The sequence below is a fragment of the Seriola aureovittata genome, chromosome 15, assembly GCF_021018895.1.
Source record: "Seriola aureovittata isolate HTS-2021-v1 ecotype China chromosome 15, ASM2101889v1, whole genome shotgun sequence".
Classification (NCBI taxonomy): Eukaryota; Metazoa; Chordata; class Actinopteri; order Carangiformes; family Carangidae; genus Seriola; species Seriola aureovittata.
The window spans coordinates 976,643-994,231 of NC_079378.1; the positions used below are offsets into that span (position 1 = coordinate 976,643).

Sequence of the window (17,589 nt, forward strand, 5' to 3'; positions counted from 1 at the left end):
TAGCTTCTTAAATATTGATCTTTATTTAAAGCTCTTTTAGTTGTGAAAAGAAGAAGCTGGGGTTCCTGTGGGAACAAGCAGCAGAAAACTAATGATTGAGAGTTCGCTAACCTGTTAGCTATCATTAGTCCTGTGTCATGAGGCTTTTGTTTGTAATGTTTTGTAGAAATACTTAGTAAATATTTGTTGTTAAAACACAAGAAAAATAAGTGAGCTTGACCATAGCTAACATGTAAGCTAGCTTAACTTTGCTAACGTAACAAAACTTTGATTTCCTCAATAAAATGTGTGATGTCGTCGTATGTTCGGACGTCTAGAACCAGCACGGTCAGACTGGCAACATGTCTGAAGTCTTTTCAGCAATAAAATCCACCAGCAGCAGCTTTTTAAATGTGAATATTTGCTTCTTTTCGTAGTTTTCTCTGACAGAAGTTTCAGCGTCTTTGAGTCTCTGACAGCTGGTCACACAACAGAAAGCTTTGGAAAATGATGATGGACATTTTTCACAATTTAAAGTGGAACTCTTTCCATTATTTGCAGCAAGTATTTTGAATAAATGTCAGAGTAATTTGAGGTCCTAACCCCCACCGTGTTGATTCATACCTCTGCTACCTGCGCTCTGTTTGACCACCGATTGTGTTGCTGTGTTTGATTACACTCAACACTGCTGGTGTTCAAACACACTCTCCACCGTGTGTGTTCACTGTCACGGGACAAAATCAGTATTTACCGTATGAATCGGAGTTGATGATGATGATGATGGAGGGAACAGAGCAGGAGGGTTGGAGGTGAAGGAGGGAGGACAGAGGAGGAGGGGCTGATGTGTTTACTGTATTCACTTTGCTTTCTAATTAAAGCCTCAGATAACGAGAGGCAGGACGAGGAGGCGAGAGCGAGACTCTTAAAGCTTCCGCAGCTTCTGCCAAAGAAAAGGTGAGTGGTTTATTATCTCAGTTAGACAGATTTAGCTATTGATCAGCTATTGATTAAAGGTCTGTACATGTAAGGATATTGATGATTCAAAAACCTCAACAATATAGTTAATTCCAAAAAACACATTTTCTATTGTTTCATGAACTATGTGTTAATGATATGTTAATCAGCTTCAGTCATTCTTGCTCTTGATCATCTTTAATCATTAAAGCTACGTAACATTTTCTTTCTCTTTAATATTTTTGTTTTCTGGTAGAAACGAATTGCAGATTAATAACATGTTGTTTTTTAGAGCTCATGATTGTTCTGTCAGAACTGAAGTCAGTGATTTAGTCTTTTAACGGGGACGATATGAGACACTTCAACACAGTTACAACAGTTTGTATCGACAGTACAAACAGCAATATAAAATCACCATGTAATTATCTTGAGATGAATGTTTCAGCATCTGAGAGAAGAATTGAAATCTTGATAATAATATTGAGGAACATTTATTTTTCATCATTTAAAACCTCAGTTGCTATAAAGAGTCCGAGCGTCCCATGAAGTCCACAGCTCAGAGCTGCACTGCGAGCGCCGCCTCCTCCTGCTCTGCAGTCCCTGTATTGAGTTTCATTCCTGCAGTTCTGACTGAATGAACGCTCATTAATTATTTACAGAGAAGCTGAAGGTCAGGGGAGAAGCCCCGAGAGACCCTTCGGCCCCGAAACAGACTCTTCTCAGCCACAACTCCGCCGAAGAGACCGGACAAGACGAGACTCAGAGGACAAGCGGGACTCAGAGGACGACTGAAGGTAGGACATCAGTCCATCTGATCCAGATCACACCGATGTTCAGAGCGTGAAGCACTGGACCCAGACTGGCTGAGAGCTGCAGTTCCTCATGATCAGGGACAGTTTTACTTCGGATTTAGTCTGTCCTGTTCAAATGCTGCAAACTGCTCTGACTGGACGTGACACAAATCCAGCTGCGACGCATTCATGTCCTCTTTGATGTGCAGAAGTGCTTAAATGAATTAACATCAGTTGTGTTTGTCTCTAAAAGTCTTGGGTTGGACAAAACAACATGTCAACTTGGGAACTATGGGAAACTAAAAACCTTGTGTGCAGTACAGGCACCATTAACACATGGTGAAAATAACTGATTATTTACCATTAATGGTAAAAGCACATCTGCTCATCTGTTCAAAATATTAAGGTGGTATTTCTGTTTCTTTAAGTTAGAAGTTGAACATTGGCATTCAAAACAAAGCTGATTATAAAGTAATAATTACAATAAATGATCATAATAATATAACGTTATGTATCTGTTGAAATTATTATATCAGTGTGATTGTTTTGGACATTTTTTCTGATGATTTCAGTCTCTGATAAAGTAAATTCAGGGTGATATTGATAATATTGGTAATAATGATTCAGCAAAACCAAATATACAATATGATCTGTTTACATCAACCTCTGTCGTCCTGACTGACGGGAACAGGAAACACTTCAAGAGATCGCCATGAAACCGCTGCTGCAGGAAAACACTGATGATCAACTCATTCACCTGTTCATTCATTCATCCATTCATTCATTTATCCATTCACCCATTCATCCATTCATTCAGCCATCTATTAGCCGTACTGCTGACCCCTTTAGGGATGTGTGGGGGGCTGGAGCCAATTAACTGGATCAGCTGTTGTATGAGGAGAACAACAAACACTGGGAGGCAACAGTGCTCAACACTGCTCCACCGTGCCGCACAAATATACGACCAATAGTTATTCAGAAGAAAAACATTCATGGAAGTGTATCCAGTAGCTGCACTGCTGAAAGCTGCGTGGTCTGGTGACAGAAGGTTTTGGTTTTTGTGGTTGAAAAAAACAACATTACTTTTTACTTTGTGACATTATTACAGAGTTAAATCATTAAAATATAAACTACGCTTCAGATCCCCAAGATCCTGTATTCGTCATGTCCATTAGAAAAGCTTTTTCCCTCCTGACGACATGATCTTTCCACAGTTTCATGTCGTGTTAGTTCAGTATGATTGAAGAGCTGTTACTGTCCTGAACAGCCAATGTACCTCAACACAGTTGTTGTGACATGATTTGACTCTGTTGTTTCAAAACACAGGCTTGAATTTAAACCCTGACCCAAACGCTTCAACAGCTGGAACACAAAGGCTACATGAATGGAGAGAGGTTTCCGGAAAGCTTCGTTAATGATTGAGGGGCTAATTGAGCGAGACATACTCTTCATCAGCAAAACCAAACCAATGACTGTGTTTTTTCTTTCCCCTTTCACAGGAACTCTTCTCACCAGAGATATGGATCAGATAGATAGATAGATAGATAGATAGATAGATAGATAGATAGATAGATAGATAGATAGATAGAGGAAGGACAAATGAAGGAAACCTCAGAGAGTGAGAAGACTTGAGTTCGGTGAAGGAGCTGAGACGATGCCAGAGGAACCTGAACTGATCCAGCTCTGCAAGAAATAACCTTCAGAGGTTGATCATGAGATTGAGCCAAGGCTCCAACGTCAATCCGGACATCAGTTTGGTGGCGGCGGCGAGTAACCATCCCAACACCTCTGGCACCTTGCCCACCTCGTCCCTCCCCCCGTCTTCCTGCAGCTTCGATGAATCCTACAAGTATGTCTTCCTGCCCGTCTGCTACTCGCTGACCTTCCTCTTCAGCCTCACCCTCAACTCAGTAGTGCTGCTGCGCTCCTGCCGTCACCACGGCGGCTGCTGCGGCGGCGGGGGCAGCACTGGTGGTGGTGGGCGGCGCTGGAACACCTCGCTGATCTACATGGTGAACCTGGCCACCACCGACCTGATGTACGGCCTGTCGCTGCCCTTTCTGGTGGCGAGCTACGTGCTGAGGGACAGCTGGGTGTTCGGGGACTTCATGTGCCGCCTCGTGCGCTTCCTCTTCTACTTCAACCTCTACTGCTCCATCTTCTTCCTCACCTGCATCTCCGTGCACAGGTAGGATGCTACAGAAACACGCCAGCCCAGTGGAGAATCACAGGTGGCACAAACCATTTGGTTGGTTGTCCGAAACTATTGGGGCCACCTGTGACGCAAAGGATTAAGGGTAATGGTGCATTCATGTCATATCAGACTTGTAATTACCAGTGTTCATGTCAACACCAAAACCAAACAAAGGTGGACACTGATTTGCATTTTGTTTCTACCAATAAACCAAACTTGATTGTACTTCACCTCTTTTTTAATTTACACTCAGGTTTTGAAAACACAAATTTGAAATGCACAGAAGAACCGGTGGAAGATCTAAATTCTTATCTTTTTTAAAAACTGTGTCCTTAACTTCAGACAGAGGTAGAAAAAAGCAGATTGTCATTTTTACACAGCGACTGTCGAGTGACTTTAGACTCGATGGATTCAAACTTACCGCTGGTTGTCCTCCACAGGTACCTGGGGATCTGCCACCCGATGAGGACCATCACTCTGGAGAGCAAGCGGGTGGTGAAGGGGACCTGTGCGTTGGTGTGGGTGGTGGTTTTCATTCTCACCTGCCCCATCTTCAGGTTCGCCCAGACTGGATACGTCCGGCGAGGAGGTGGCGGGGTTGCTGGGCCTGGAGCGGCGAGGGACAGTGGGAACAGGACTGGGGAACAGGATGGCGAGGGGTACATGAACTGCTGGGACGACGCCATCGATAAGGAGTTTGCCGACTACGTCCCGTACGGCATCGTCCTCCACCTGTTGGGCTTCTTTGTGCCCTTCGTCATCATTGCCTGGTGCTACTCTCAGGTGGTCAGGACAATCTTTCAGACCCTCCGCTCCCCTCCCAGCTCGATAGAGGGTGGCGAGGATGGTCAGGTCGGGGACGGAGCATCAGAGGGAGTTAGAGAGCGGGAAAGAACCTCAGTCTCCATCTCTGGCTCGCAGTACTCCCACTATATCCGGCGGCGGCGGAAATCCATCAAAACCATCGTAACCATCACGCTCCTGTTTGCACTCTGCTTCCTGCCTTTCCATGTGACCCGGACGCTCTTCCTGCTCCTGCGGCGTGGGCAGCTCGGTGGCTGTTACGCCATGAAGACTGTCTCCATCTGCTACAAGGTCACCCGGCCGCTGGCCTCCTGCAACGCCTGGCTCAACGCCCTCCTCTACTTCCTGACAGGGGATAAGGGCGCCCCCTGCTGCTGGCCGGTAGAACACAGCGTCCGCCGAGAACGCCGGAACGGCTCCCTCTGGTGGCCACTGAAGATCCTCAAAAAGGACGGGGTGGGAGAGGACGACCAGGAGGCGGCAGAGAAGGTTGAAAGGCAGGTTCACATGGAGAATGAGTCCAAGTCTTCCAGGGTCATCTTCTAGGAAATTCTTTTTAAATAAAATACAAACATGATGACGCATCAGGAGCAACATTTTTTTTGAGTGTTTGGAGGTTTATACTTGAGTTTCCATCCAAATTCAAAACAAGTTTAAACAAATTTCAGTTAGCAAAAGAAAATACAAATGAACGTACGTTTCCATCCACCACTGTCAGAGGAGTTATTATGAGCTGGGCACATTCAGAAAAACGGTTGGTGAAAGTAAATCTCCAGGAAATCATTGCTAAAGAAGATGATTCAACATTAAAAAAGTCGAAGCGCAAACGATGGAAAACCATGATTTTGATGTTTTTGGTGGAAACATCGTTGAAGTTTACGTCACAACCACGTTCTCAAAGTCTGTTTCCATTGTGATGTCACATTTTGCTTTTGCTTATGTACCAACTTTTTTCCACCTCCTCAAGGTACAAAAACCTTTTTCTTTTTTGAATTTCTGACATTTCTAGAAATGTTAAAATACACATAAGAACTGGTGGATGGAAACACAGATGTGCAAGAACGTCTCAAAGTAAAATTATTTCAAATTGGCAAAATTTTGGTTTCCATCAGGAACTGTTTGATCAAAGAATAAATAAACAACAGTTTAATTCTCAGTCGGGACCAAAACATAAGTAACAGCCAGAACCAACTCAAACTACAGCGTCCTCATCGCTCCCTCAGTGAATGTGTGGAGCCTCATACAGGGACAGTGTTTATTTAAATCGACCGCCCTCATATAAACCTGAACAGATTCATTTCCTGCAGTTCACAGCATCTTCACCTTCATCTGCCCCCGAACTCTCAGAGCTCAGATCTAATGTGGTTTTGATTTGATTCCAGACGTGGATCTTTTGTGGTCGTGGCTGCTAAAGACACAGCGTGTCCCACATCCATACTACTTTCAATAATAATAATAATGAGAATATAACAATAAGAAACACTGCAGAAGGAGGAAAACACTGAGCCTCATGTCAGAACAGATTTACGACAGGTCCGAACATTTATACAAACGAACCTGAGGAAAGAGTGAGAGAGCTTCAGGATGAGAATAAAAACGTTTTTTTTATCCCGTAATCTCGAGAAAACAGGATAAAACAATGTTTGTGAGTGTGAACTAACCCTAACCCTCAGCTTCCACAAAGTGAGCTTCATAAACAATTAATCTTTGTCGTATTTACTTCCTCATTCCTGTATGTAGTAAGAGTCTGGGATACAGTGAAGAGAAAACAATGATTATTTTTATTACCAGTTACTCTGCTGATGTTTTTTCATTATGATCTGAATCTTTCATAGAAAATAAAAAGTCAAAATTCTCAGAGTCCAAAGTGACGTCTTCAAATGTCTCAATGTTCTGTCCAAAGAGATCCGGTTTACAAAGATATGAAATGACTTTTATAATAACATTTAACTACTTTAACTAATTAATCCACTAATCCTTTAAACTCTTCTGTTATCGCACCAGAAGAGAGACGGGACCATTTCCCCCCCGACGTCGACCTGACAGGAAGTAAAAATGCTCGTGAACACGCACTTTCTCCTGCTCTGCAGAAACTAGAGAAGTGACCTTTGACCCTGTGACATAAAATCTGACTGTGTTCTGTTGAGGGTCAGCAGGTTGCTGACTTTGTTGTTCTTGTGTCACGTTATTGACGACGGGACTGAATCATCCTGGAACGTGTCATTAATATGTGATTGTGACCTGCGCTGGTGTGTGAATGTATTTTATAAAGAGCAACACTGTGCATGACGGACGCTGCTGCTTCATGTGACCTTGTTGTTGTTGTTGTTGTTGTTGTTGTTGGTGTTTTCGGGCTCAGGTCAGTCTCTGATATCAGACCTCATTTTTTCCACTGGTGTATTTTGACGTTTTGTTTTTTGTGGCGCAGTAATCTGGATTAAAGTGTGTTGTTGACATCAGCTGTCTTTGTCCTCGGCCTCGTTCATGGTTAACGTGTGGATCCGTTCGCTCCCAGTGAACGACTCAGAAATGATTAATCAGCCGAGCGATCGCCTTCGTTTGTCTGGACGAGACACATCCGCTGCCTCTGCAGGTCAGAGTGTTGGACAGAGAAACAACCAAAGACTTACAAACAACAAAACTCAAATCATTCAGATCGATGTTTATTAAACAAGTTTGCACGTTTTGCACAGGACTTTATATCTCGTCAGCACGGTGGCCCTGAGAGCTCAACACACTGCAATTTAAATCTCCTCCAGTGTAAAGGTGTGTGTCCATGTGTAGTGTGATTATAGATTATAGATCAGCTCTAGCTTCTATATTAATACTGTGAAAGTATCAAAGCCTCAGTCCACAGAGAAATGCACACAGCCTGTATTCAGAAACTGAGCCTTAAAACCAGCCGTCAGGACTTCTGGAACTTTGTGATGTCACAACAAAGCAGCCACCAAGCCCCGCCCACCTGGACCCACCATCCAAACCTTGCAGGATTTGGTTTCTCTGAGTGTTTTTTTCCTGAAATCTGCTTTATTTTTATTGGATCACTCAGAAAACAGTCAGCCAATCAGAAGAGAGTTCACTGCTGTGTCCCAGACTGGTGCGGCATTTTTTTGTGTCCCCTGGAAACACTTCCGTTGTGTTGTGTGTTGTTTTCTTCAGTTGCAGTGCTTTGACCTCTCGGGGCCACCGTACCTTAACCTTTTAAAGTCCACGTCCGTCCTCTGTGACCCGGTCGCACTGATTAAAGTGTGTTCACCAGACTCCGTCTTCACACAACCTGGACAAACTTATACATTATTAGAAAGCTGTTAGTCTCCTGATCCTCACATCACTTCAGCAGCTGTTCACACTCCACCACAGCTCCAACTACAGACCTTACTTTCTCTTTTTATGCCAAAAAACATAAATCAGACAAAAAAACTTAAATTTCTTAATGTCAGTGTCTCTGTGACTTTGTTTGGTTGTAGAATTTAAAGTTTCCTTTCAGAGGAGACCAGTGTTATGACTCACATGGGTCTGTCTCCTCAGGGGTTAATAATGTACAGTTTATTGCTGATTTGTTTGTTGGCTAATAAACAACAACCAAACTCAAACACAAGCTTCACGTTCTGTCTCAGGCACCGCTTCCTAAAGAGGCTCCATTTATTAGCTATAATTAATGCATTTATGAATTATTAATAACCTCTTATAGATCAGTTATTAGCCATTAATAAGAACCTCTGAGTTGCCAGTACAGCTGCAGCTCTGCAGGTGTTGATCATAAACCAAATGTGACCTGATGGTGGCGCCAGAGGAGAAGTCAGAGGATCACCACCGTCTGTGAGGTTCATCCTCTGGAGAACATGAATGTCATGAGGTCTCATCCAGAGGCTGCTGAGATGCTTCAGTCTGGACCACAGTCATGCAGCGGCCAACTGATGGAGTGCAGGTGATTGTTTTCAGAGTCAGTGGAGCTGAAAGGTGAAATCCAAGATGGTGGACTGAGCTTCAGGTGACGAGCTGCATCAACTTGTGTTTCCTGGACTTTCTCCCTGTTTGAAGGTTGTTCAGCTGAAGTTCTTTATAAAATTACTGTTTATTATTATTATTTTGTGATTTTGATCATACATTTTTCTCCATTGATCAATCGATCAGCTCCCACTGGGTGTCACTGATCAGCCTGTAGTTGAGGCTCCGGTAGCTTTGGGGGTGAATCTGTCTCTGTCGCCACACCTCCTCATACAGGCTGCGTACGACAGGAGGCAGCGGCGGGAAGCCGGCGGCGTGAGCCAGCGTCCGGCAGTACTCCCACTGATCCTTCTCCATGATCAGCAGGTGGCGCCGCTGGACTCCACGCTCCACCTTTTCCTGCAGCTCTCGACGGACCTCGTCCTCCATCTCGGCCCGAGACGGTAAAGAGACGGAGCCGTCCAACACAGCCAGAGCGAACTGGACCTTCAGAGACAAAACGGGACCAGAGCTCAGATCTCATCAGCCTGACGTCTGAACTGAACTCAATCTCACTATGAACAAAACCTGTGAACAACCTGCTCGTGAACATCCACCTGAGTCTGGTCCTGAACTCACGTTTCTCTGGCGCGCTGCTCAAAACACGAAGTCTGACACTTCTACTACACAGGAAGTTTTCCCCTCAATCTCTTAACATGTTTCCTTAGTTAAGGAAAAACATTAAGGTATTTGCAGCAGTAAAAGAGACTTTACAGCGGTAATATTCTACAGTTTCCATGGAGACCGTTATTGGCATTAGCGCCTGTGACACCTGTTCACATCTCAAAGTTGCCTGAAGAAAAAGAATGTCTTAAACAACAAGATCTAAGAAGTTTGTCGCTCTCTCTCCTCCTGTTGTTGTCATGGAAACGTCACCACAGTGTTCAGCAGACGGTCAGAGCGTCTGACACTCACACAGCTGATCGATCAACATGAAATATTTCACCAATAATCGACTGGAAAGATCCCGAAGCATCAAACCACAGAGCGTCATGAACTACAGAGGAGCTGAAGAGGAGTGATCAGATCTATAGATCTATAGATCAGAGAAATCAATCAATCAATTCCCCTGGTTGAGGCTCCATCAGCTTCATTGATCGCCATGAACTCAGACACAATCAGAGGTTTGGTCTCTAAGGTCTGAACTGACCCTGGCACCGGACAGGACTGATTTTTACATGTGACTCTTGGTCTTCAGCACCTGAGGATAAGAACCAGAAGAGACGGATGTTTCCTGTTGTTGCCTCTGACTTTTTAACTTCATCTTTCCCTTTGTCGTGTCGTCTCGCTCCTGTATCTGTCTGTTTTCTTCTTCCTGTACAAATAAAGTTTTCTGGCTGAAACTGGATCACATGTCACAGTGAGAGTCTTGAGACCTGGTTCCTCACCTGGCAGTCGAAGTTGGGGAAGGGGCAGATGATCTTGCAGATGCCGATGAAGAAGAGCGAGGGGAAGGCGGGTGGCGTCAGGAAGCGGTACAGCGGAGACACCATGTGGTCCTGGATCTCCAACCTCAGCTGATCTGCGTCCAGGAACGTATACCTGAAGTTGTACCCGGTGCAGAACATGAGGACGTCGGCCCGGCCCACAGACCCGTCCTGAAACAGGTGCGTTTCATTTTAACACGGAGAGAAATTCTGAGACAGTTTGAACTCCAGAGACTGAAGCGGCTCAGTCAGTGCAGATCAGTTCAGGAGAGTTCACCTGGAAGCGAACGCTGCCGTCGTCCTGGACCGCCACCACCGGACTGGACTGTCGAATCCCAGAGGGAAGAGGGAAGGTGAGACGAGGACGGTCGTGACTCAGAGTTACCTGGAGAGAGACGCAACCGTTCATGGCTTTAGTTCTGAAAACACCTTCACTTTGGTTTCAGTGCCTGAAGCGTCAGCGCGGTGCTGTACGTCACTGTCGGTTACCTGGGCGCCGACTTTGGCCAGTTCAATGGAAATGTCCAGTCCTGAAGCTTTGGCTCCCAGAACCACGACCGACTGACCTGAGAACGGCTCTGCGTACCTGTACGAGTGACTGTGGAGCACCTCACCTGCAGACAGAGAGAGGAGGGACGTCAGTGTCCAGGACGCATGTAGCCTAGCTTAGCATCCTCCAACAACTCTGTGTCCTCTGGGATTTTCTATTTTAAATTCTACGTTACTTTAGTCAGCTACTTATTATTAATTCTTCTTTTTTATTTATTCAATACAAACAGACAAATAAATGTTGACTGTACCTTTAAAGTTCTCCAGCCCTGGTATGTCTGGGATGTGCGGGTCAGAGTAGTGACTGAGAAACAAACACAAACAAATACTTCACCTGGTAAATGAAGCTTTTGGTGACACCAAGTGGCAACAGGACGAAGTGCCTTAAATAACGTGTTAGAAACAAACTGTCCCATCTCACCCTGAGCAGACAAACACCGAGTCAAAGGTCTCCGTTTTCTGACCGCCTGACGAATCACATGACGTCACCTCCCACGTGGTCGTCTCCTCCTCGACGACAGGCTTCACGTTCTCCACCGCAGTGTTGAACTGACGAAGAACAAAGCTCAAACTCTTCATCACCTAATCAATCTTCTTAGTTTATGACACTGTAAAATAATAATCAATCATTTCCTAAAGCCCAAAGTGACGTCTTTAAAGTAGCTGTTTGTAAGTTTTGCTATTGCTATGCCGCTAATGTTAGCATGAACAGCTGTTTACTGACCAGTCTTGCCGAGAGCTTCAGCCTTTGTTTCATTTACAAGACAAGAGGTTATAACTTGTCCTCTGGGCAGCCACATCTTCAGGACAGTGATGAGGCGGCGACCGGGCCGCAGCTAACCCGTTAGCATGCAAACTGGTTAGCATGCTAACTTCAGTAGGAAGTGATAGAAATAGAAGCTAAACAAGAGTCAACACTGGTGTTTGTCTCCACCTCTGGAGACAGATGTTGGAGAGTAAAGGAATGACATTTGATGCTGAACTCACAATGTTTCTTCTACACTGGTCAGTAAACCGCTGCTAATGCTAACGTTAGCGATGCAGCAATAGCAGAACTTTAAAATAGCTCCTTTAAATATGTTGCTTTTGTCATACAACCCAAAGACGTGTAGCATGTATCACACTAGACAAAAGAAGCTGCAACGTTTGGCAACTGACACGAAGCCTCGGTCCATTTAGGGCTTCAATTAACAATTATTTTTTATTATTGATTTTCTATATCATTTTATTTTCATAATACACCAGAAAACAGTGAAAGGTGTCACTATAATTCCCTAAAGCTGAAGAAGATGATGAATCTGAAGAAAAGCATCAAATCTGAGAGGCTTGAAAAACGATTATTGATGATCAATAATAATTGTCAATCAATAACTGACTCATGTTTCAGCTCCAGAGAGGATCGTGACACCAGCTTCAACTCTGCACCTTCAATATTCATCCAGATGTTTGACAGAAAGAAGAGATAATAACAGATTTATTTTCCTCTGCTGAATGTAGATCTGATGATGGCGTGATGGCGTGGTCATGTGACCAGCGGGCGGGCGACTCACCCTGATGTGAGGGCGGATGTTGTGGCTGTGGCAGTACCTCTCCAGGTACCTCTGCACCTCCTGATGGGGCAGGAAGCTGCTCAGCTGAGGGTCAAAGGGGAAATCAGGGAACATCATCACCTCTTTGGGCAGGTTGGTCCTGTCGGGGTCAGGAGGTCAACATACTCACCTGTGAGTCAGTTTCTGTTCATCAGTGAGCAGAGTGATGACACACACTCACCTGTGTGTTAACGTACCTGAGGTCTCTGTACATGCTGCTGTGAACCGGTCGTCCGTTGTCATAGCTACCAACGCGCTCATCGTAACACCAGGTGCCGCCGATGTTGTCGGTGAGCTCGAACACCACCGGGCGGGCGAAGCTGTTCGGGCGGGACAGGATGTGTCTGGCCGCACAGAGTCCCGCCGCCCCGGCCCCGATAACCGCCACCCGCTGCACCGCCATCCTGGGGAGAGAGACTCTGTTTATCTGACTGCTGTTTGTTACTCACTGGTTATTTTATTTTTTCATGATTCCAGTTTTTCAAAGGTGAAAATTTGCTGCTCTTCCTTAAATTATTTACATTATCTTCATTTTATTTTTTATCATTTTGATGTTTGGACTAGAGCTGCACAATTAATCAAAATATAATGGAAATCACAATATGGCCAAGTGCAGCATCCAAATCAGAGCTGGAGTTTTATGATAAAGGTAAAAGTGTCACATTGTTGTTCCTTGTTAGCATTAGCATTGTTAGCATTAGCATTGTTAGCATAATCAGTGTTGTGGTGCTACAGAGACGCCAAGGCCAACAAATCAAAAGACGTAAAAGGAACATGATTGTTTGATATAAGCCCAACAAAAATCACATCATCATCATTTTACCACTCAAACTGAAATAGTGACTTATATCAAAATATGATTTTTTTTTTTTTTGCTTATCGTGCAGCCTTAGTTTGGACCAAACAAACTGTCACTCTTTTATGAATTTCCCTACATTTCTTAATTCCTGCCTATATATATATATATATATATATATATATATATATATATATATATATATATATATATTTCAGTCAAAGGGATCAATTTTCTGGTACAGAGGCAGGACTTTACCTGTAGTCAGAGCAGGTGACGTGAACACCTGTTAATAAGTGGATCCGGTCTGGACTCTGACCCGCTGAGAGACTCAACACCACGCAGGTAGAAACTGTTTAAAAACACGGAGCAGGTTAACAGCTTCACTCTGAGCCTCATTCATCCAAAAACAACTTCCTCTCTAATTATTTATTAATCTTATTACTCGATATTTTGATTAAATCATCCCCGAGGCGAAAGGTTAACCATCCCAAACTGCGCATGCCCAGAAACAACGACAACAAACTCTTTAAACTAGCTAGCTATGTAGCTTGTTACGTATCTGGACTAAAAGACAAACTTTTAGACAAAATAGTGCGATTAGACAGCAATAATCAATAACTTAAGTGTTACCGTATCTCCGTCAGTCCACTTCCGGTTAGCGGCAGAGATCAAGGAAACGACGCCGAACGATTCGCAGTATAACACCGTTACATTCAAACTTCGGGACAGAGGTGTAACGGCGAGAAACATTGTATCAAAGATTTTCTATCTCTCGCTACTGTCTCTGTGTATACGTTCGCGGTCCACACCACTTCCGACACCAGTCTTTCACAATAAAAGCCCTATCGCTTCATATTTAAATAAATAAAAATAAAATTAGAAGTTACACAAAAACTGCACTTATTCTATTCTAACACTAATAAAACAGCCTTGGGTGGAATTATTACTAATATGACAGTGGCCGGAAGTAACTTAGTACATTTCAGTAAAATTTTGAGGTACTTGTATTTTCATCTTATGCAACTTAATACTGCACGCGCACGCGCGCACGCAAACACACACACACTGAACACTTCTTCCACCAATGCTGCTGCAGCATGTCGGCACATTTTTTACAAAATAAATGTATGGAAGACTAAAATACATGCATTACATACATAAATACTGAGATAAATAATTTAATAATTATGGTAAAAAAAAAAAAAAAAATTTAGAACCTATTCTAGTTTTTCCAATTAAAAGTGGCTCTGTGAAACTCTGCCTCTCCCTGATATTTAAAAAACTAAACACAATGAAAAGATTAAAAAAGGTTAAAAGTTGCATTTACAGCCATAATACTAACGTTGGCACCAGTTAGGACACAGATACTTATTAGGAGGGAGGGATGAATAAATGATTAATGATTTCGCCTTGTACTGAGTAATAACGACCTCGGACATGGAATTTTTCTTTCAAAAACTTTTTTTTACTCATGTAACATTTTATAAACAGAAATGATAAAAGGTTCATTCATCACGTTTTTCAGCTGTGGCTTCATCAAATATCAACATTTTACATCTTTCCAGATCCAGGACCATGTGGTACACGGTCCTGGATCAGGACTCGTCTTTCCTCTGCCCGGGTCGCTGTGTTTCAGGTGGACGTCCTTACTGCTGCTGAGGCTCAGTGTCACTGGAGACTCTTCTGTCATTAGCCGGTACATCACCTGAGTTGATGTCATCACTGATGATGTCGGCTGATCAGTCACCACCTGAGTGAACTGACGACTTTATGTCTTCACTGTAAAACGTCCGTCAGCTCACTTCCTGTCCAACATCATTTTATTTATGTACAAAAAAGAAGAAAAAGAAAATTGTTGCTTTAATATTGATGTCCAGCTTCTTTCAAACATCCATATCGGCCTCAAGAAACCAGAACCAGCTACAGACACACAGTCCTCCTCCCGCCTCCAGTGACATCATCACTTGGCGGCGGCGTTCCCGTGCGGCGGCTGCTGCGGCTGCTGCTGCTGCTCGGCCAGCGCCTGCTGCAGACGGGTGCGTTTCCTGGAGTAGTGCTGCCAGTGCAGCAGCTGCTGCTCGTCGATGAACTTGGCGCACTGAGCGTTGACCAGTTCCTTCCTGAAGTGTTCGTACTGCAGCAGCTCCAGCATGTGGAGGCAGTGAGGATACCTGCAGAGGAGAGAGGGACGTCCACCTGTCACCACTGAGACCATGATGCATCACTTCATTGACTCTTCATGTAAACATCTGCTGCGTCTGAGGTTACATGATGGGATGCTTGTTTTGTCTCACATGATATTAAACTGAATGTCTCGGAGACGTCAGCTCAGGTTGTTGGAAACGGGGAGGAGCTTTTTTCATTTTCTAAATGATTAATGGAGAAAATCACCAGCAGAAGTTTTTTCATCGTGTTTCTCTGAATATTTAATTCATATACGAGGTTTTATTTTTATCTGCTCAGACCAACAACAGAACATGTAACAACGATTAAAACGTCTCTGTTGGAGAAATATATTCAGGAATCAAGAACAACAAACAAGGTTCCCAAGAGATTTTTTCAATGTGTAGAATCGTTTTTATGAATCCCTGAAAAATCTCTGCATGTATTTCTGCACCACACACAGAACGTGTCAGTGTGAGACGTTCTGCGTTGGTTCTTCCTTCAACAGAGAACATGTTTTCGTCTTACTTGAGGAACTTGGCGTACTCCGGCTCCTTCCAGTACAGCAGGTACTTCAGGTAGTTAATGAAGGGTCTCTCTCTCAGGAAACCTCTCTGAGCCAAAACTGGAGGCACAGACAAACAAAGGAGTTTAGTCTCATGAAGCCGGTTCAGCTCAGTCCGACTCGCTTCTGAGGATCTGTTCTCACTGAGTCTCACATCCTGGATACCTGGTCTCATGAAGCTGGTTCTCACCTGGTTCTGTTCATTCTGGGTTTACTGATCATACATGAGGGTTACTATGAGGCAAATTTCCATTATTGTTACACTGAACTTCACTTTGGTGCCAACAAAATAAATAAAATGAGTGAGTGTTTGAAAGATTGAAACGTTCATGTTGGAAAATAAATCTGTGAAATAACGATGTACTCAGAGGTCGGTCAGTTAACTGAATAGACAGACTTTCCTGATCGTCATGTTGAAACACTGGAGCTGTTACTCACAGTTCAGGTAGTTGGGGTTGGCCAAACACTGGATGAACTCCAGCTCTGACTGGAAACGGTTCCTGGCTTGTTCCTCTGCACCAGAAAACACAAAACACCAGCTTCACAGTTAGATAACGTGATGATGAACACAGTATGGTTCTGTGTGAAGTGACTGGCACACAAAATGTTAGAAGGCAGATTTAGACAAAAGGTTTTGAAAGTACTTAACCTCCTAAGACCCGAGCTCTATTCTTTTCTATATAGGCTGATTGGGACCTGAGAAAAATGATGTCCACATATGAGGACATTAGTTTTAAATTTCGATTACTGAGTGGCAGTATAATATCCTCATATGTGGTCACCAGGCCCTCGTTGAGAAAAAGTTAGTATTGTGGTCTAGAGAACCCAAAATGTGAGGTCCACATATGTGGACGCCAGGTCCTAGGAGGTTAAACACAAACCTTTTGTCCCTAAATCAGGAAGTGCTTAAACTGGAATCATTTCTAACGCAGCTTGGAATTGGACAAATAAGCAGCAGCTGAAACAACAACTACAACTAAACATCGGCCAAACAGTGGCTTCATTAACATGTTGTTTTCATATGAAAAATCATGATGTGTAGAGTACGTAACTAATCAATCCCTTTGTATAAACATTGCGAACATAAGCGCATTAACCAGACTAAAAATCAATCAAAAAATCTGTCAATTTAATATTTTAAATGATGTTGTAATGCCAATTATTGTTTGCCGAATTGAAGAACTGGCCTCATCCGCAAAGAAAAGACCTTCAGGCATTTTCAAACAGGCAGTAACTGTTGAAATCATCTGAAAACGACTAAGATTTGACTAATTTATTAACCGTGTTTTGTCCTCTCCATACAGGAATAATGCTAGCAAGCTAATATTAGCGAGCCTAGTGGCTAAAAACAACAGCTACAAACCTGTTTCCATGACGCCGGCTCCGGACAGAGACGGTCCTAACGCGAAATCAAAGATAACGTTGACCGTTAAACTAAAACACGGACAACAAACTTCTGAGCGTTGGTCTTTGTTTTTGTTTTATCACCAGCTTTAAAACTGCGTCGCCATTTTTGCCGAGAGTCGCGATCATCTTCTTCTTCTCTGGTGTTTATTGGTGTTTGGAAAACAAGCTTAAAGGTGCATTACCGCCACCTACTGGACTGGAGAGTGGAGGAGGAAATTATACATGCAAAATAATATAAAATAAAATAACCAGAAAATATAAAATAAATAAAAAACAAAATAAAGTAAAATCAAAATAAAATTAGATAAAAAATCAAAATAAAACAAAAATAAAACAGGTAAAATGAAAATAAAATTAAAGGAAAAATTAACATAAAATAAA

At 43.3% G+C, this 17,589-nt stretch overlaps 3 protein-coding genes across 4 annotated transcripts; 1 reads left to right on the forward strand and 2 right to left on the reverse strand.

Annotated features, from left to right (window-relative positions):
* The first annotated feature begins 1,479 nt into the window (after positions 1 to 1,479).
* LOC130182554 (P2Y purinoceptor 3) lies at positions 1,480 to 5,274 on the forward strand. Its single transcript, XM_056397553.1, has 2 exons — positions 1,480 to 3,912; positions 4,359 to 5,274. Exons 1-2 carry the CDS (start codon positions 3,437 to 3,439, stop codon positions 5,266 to 5,268), a joined length of 1,386 nt encoding a protein of 461 aa, XP_056253528.1. The 5' UTR covers positions 1,480 to 3,436; the 3' UTR covers positions 5,269 to 5,274.
* A 2,098-nt stretch (positions 5,275 to 7,372) lies between these two features.
* Positions 7,373 to 14,223, reverse strand: LOC130182477 (uncharacterized). Of its 2 annotated transcripts, XM_056397459.1 has the most exons (11): positions 13,704 to 14,223; positions 13,329 to 13,422; positions 12,472 to 12,678; positions 12,236 to 12,374; positions 11,107 to 11,234; positions 10,937 to 10,989; positions 10,626 to 10,750; positions 10,414 to 10,521; positions 10,098 to 10,307; positions 9,911 to 10,024; positions 7,373 to 9,156 (listed from the first exon to the last, which is right to left on the reverse strand). In XM_056397459.1, exons 3-11 carry the CDS (start codon positions 12,675 to 12,677, stop codon positions 8,845 to 8,847), a joined length of 1,395 nt encoding a protein of 464 aa, XP_056253434.1. In that variant the 5' UTR covers position 12,678; positions 13,329 to 13,422; positions 13,704 to 14,223; the 3' UTR covers positions 7,373 to 8,844. The 2 variants fall into 2 exon arrangements, with proteins under 2 accessions (XP_056253434.1, XP_056253435.1); XM_056397460.1 differs by lacking the exon at positions 9,911 to 10,024 and having other exon boundaries at positions 13,704 to 14,217.
* Positions 14,224 to 14,516: 293 nt separating this feature from the next.
* On the reverse strand, positions 14,517 to 17,352 carry med31 (mediator complex subunit 31). Its single transcript, XM_056397524.1, has 4 exons — positions 17,165 to 17,352; positions 16,240 to 16,314; positions 15,765 to 15,861; positions 14,517 to 15,244 (listed from the first exon to the last, which is right to left on the reverse strand). Exons 1-4 carry the CDS (start codon positions 17,172 to 17,174, stop codon positions 15,034 to 15,036), a joined length of 393 nt encoding a protein of 130 aa, XP_056253499.1. The 5' UTR covers positions 17,175 to 17,352; the 3' UTR covers positions 14,517 to 15,033.
* Positions 17,353 to 17,589: the final 237 nt, after the last annotated feature.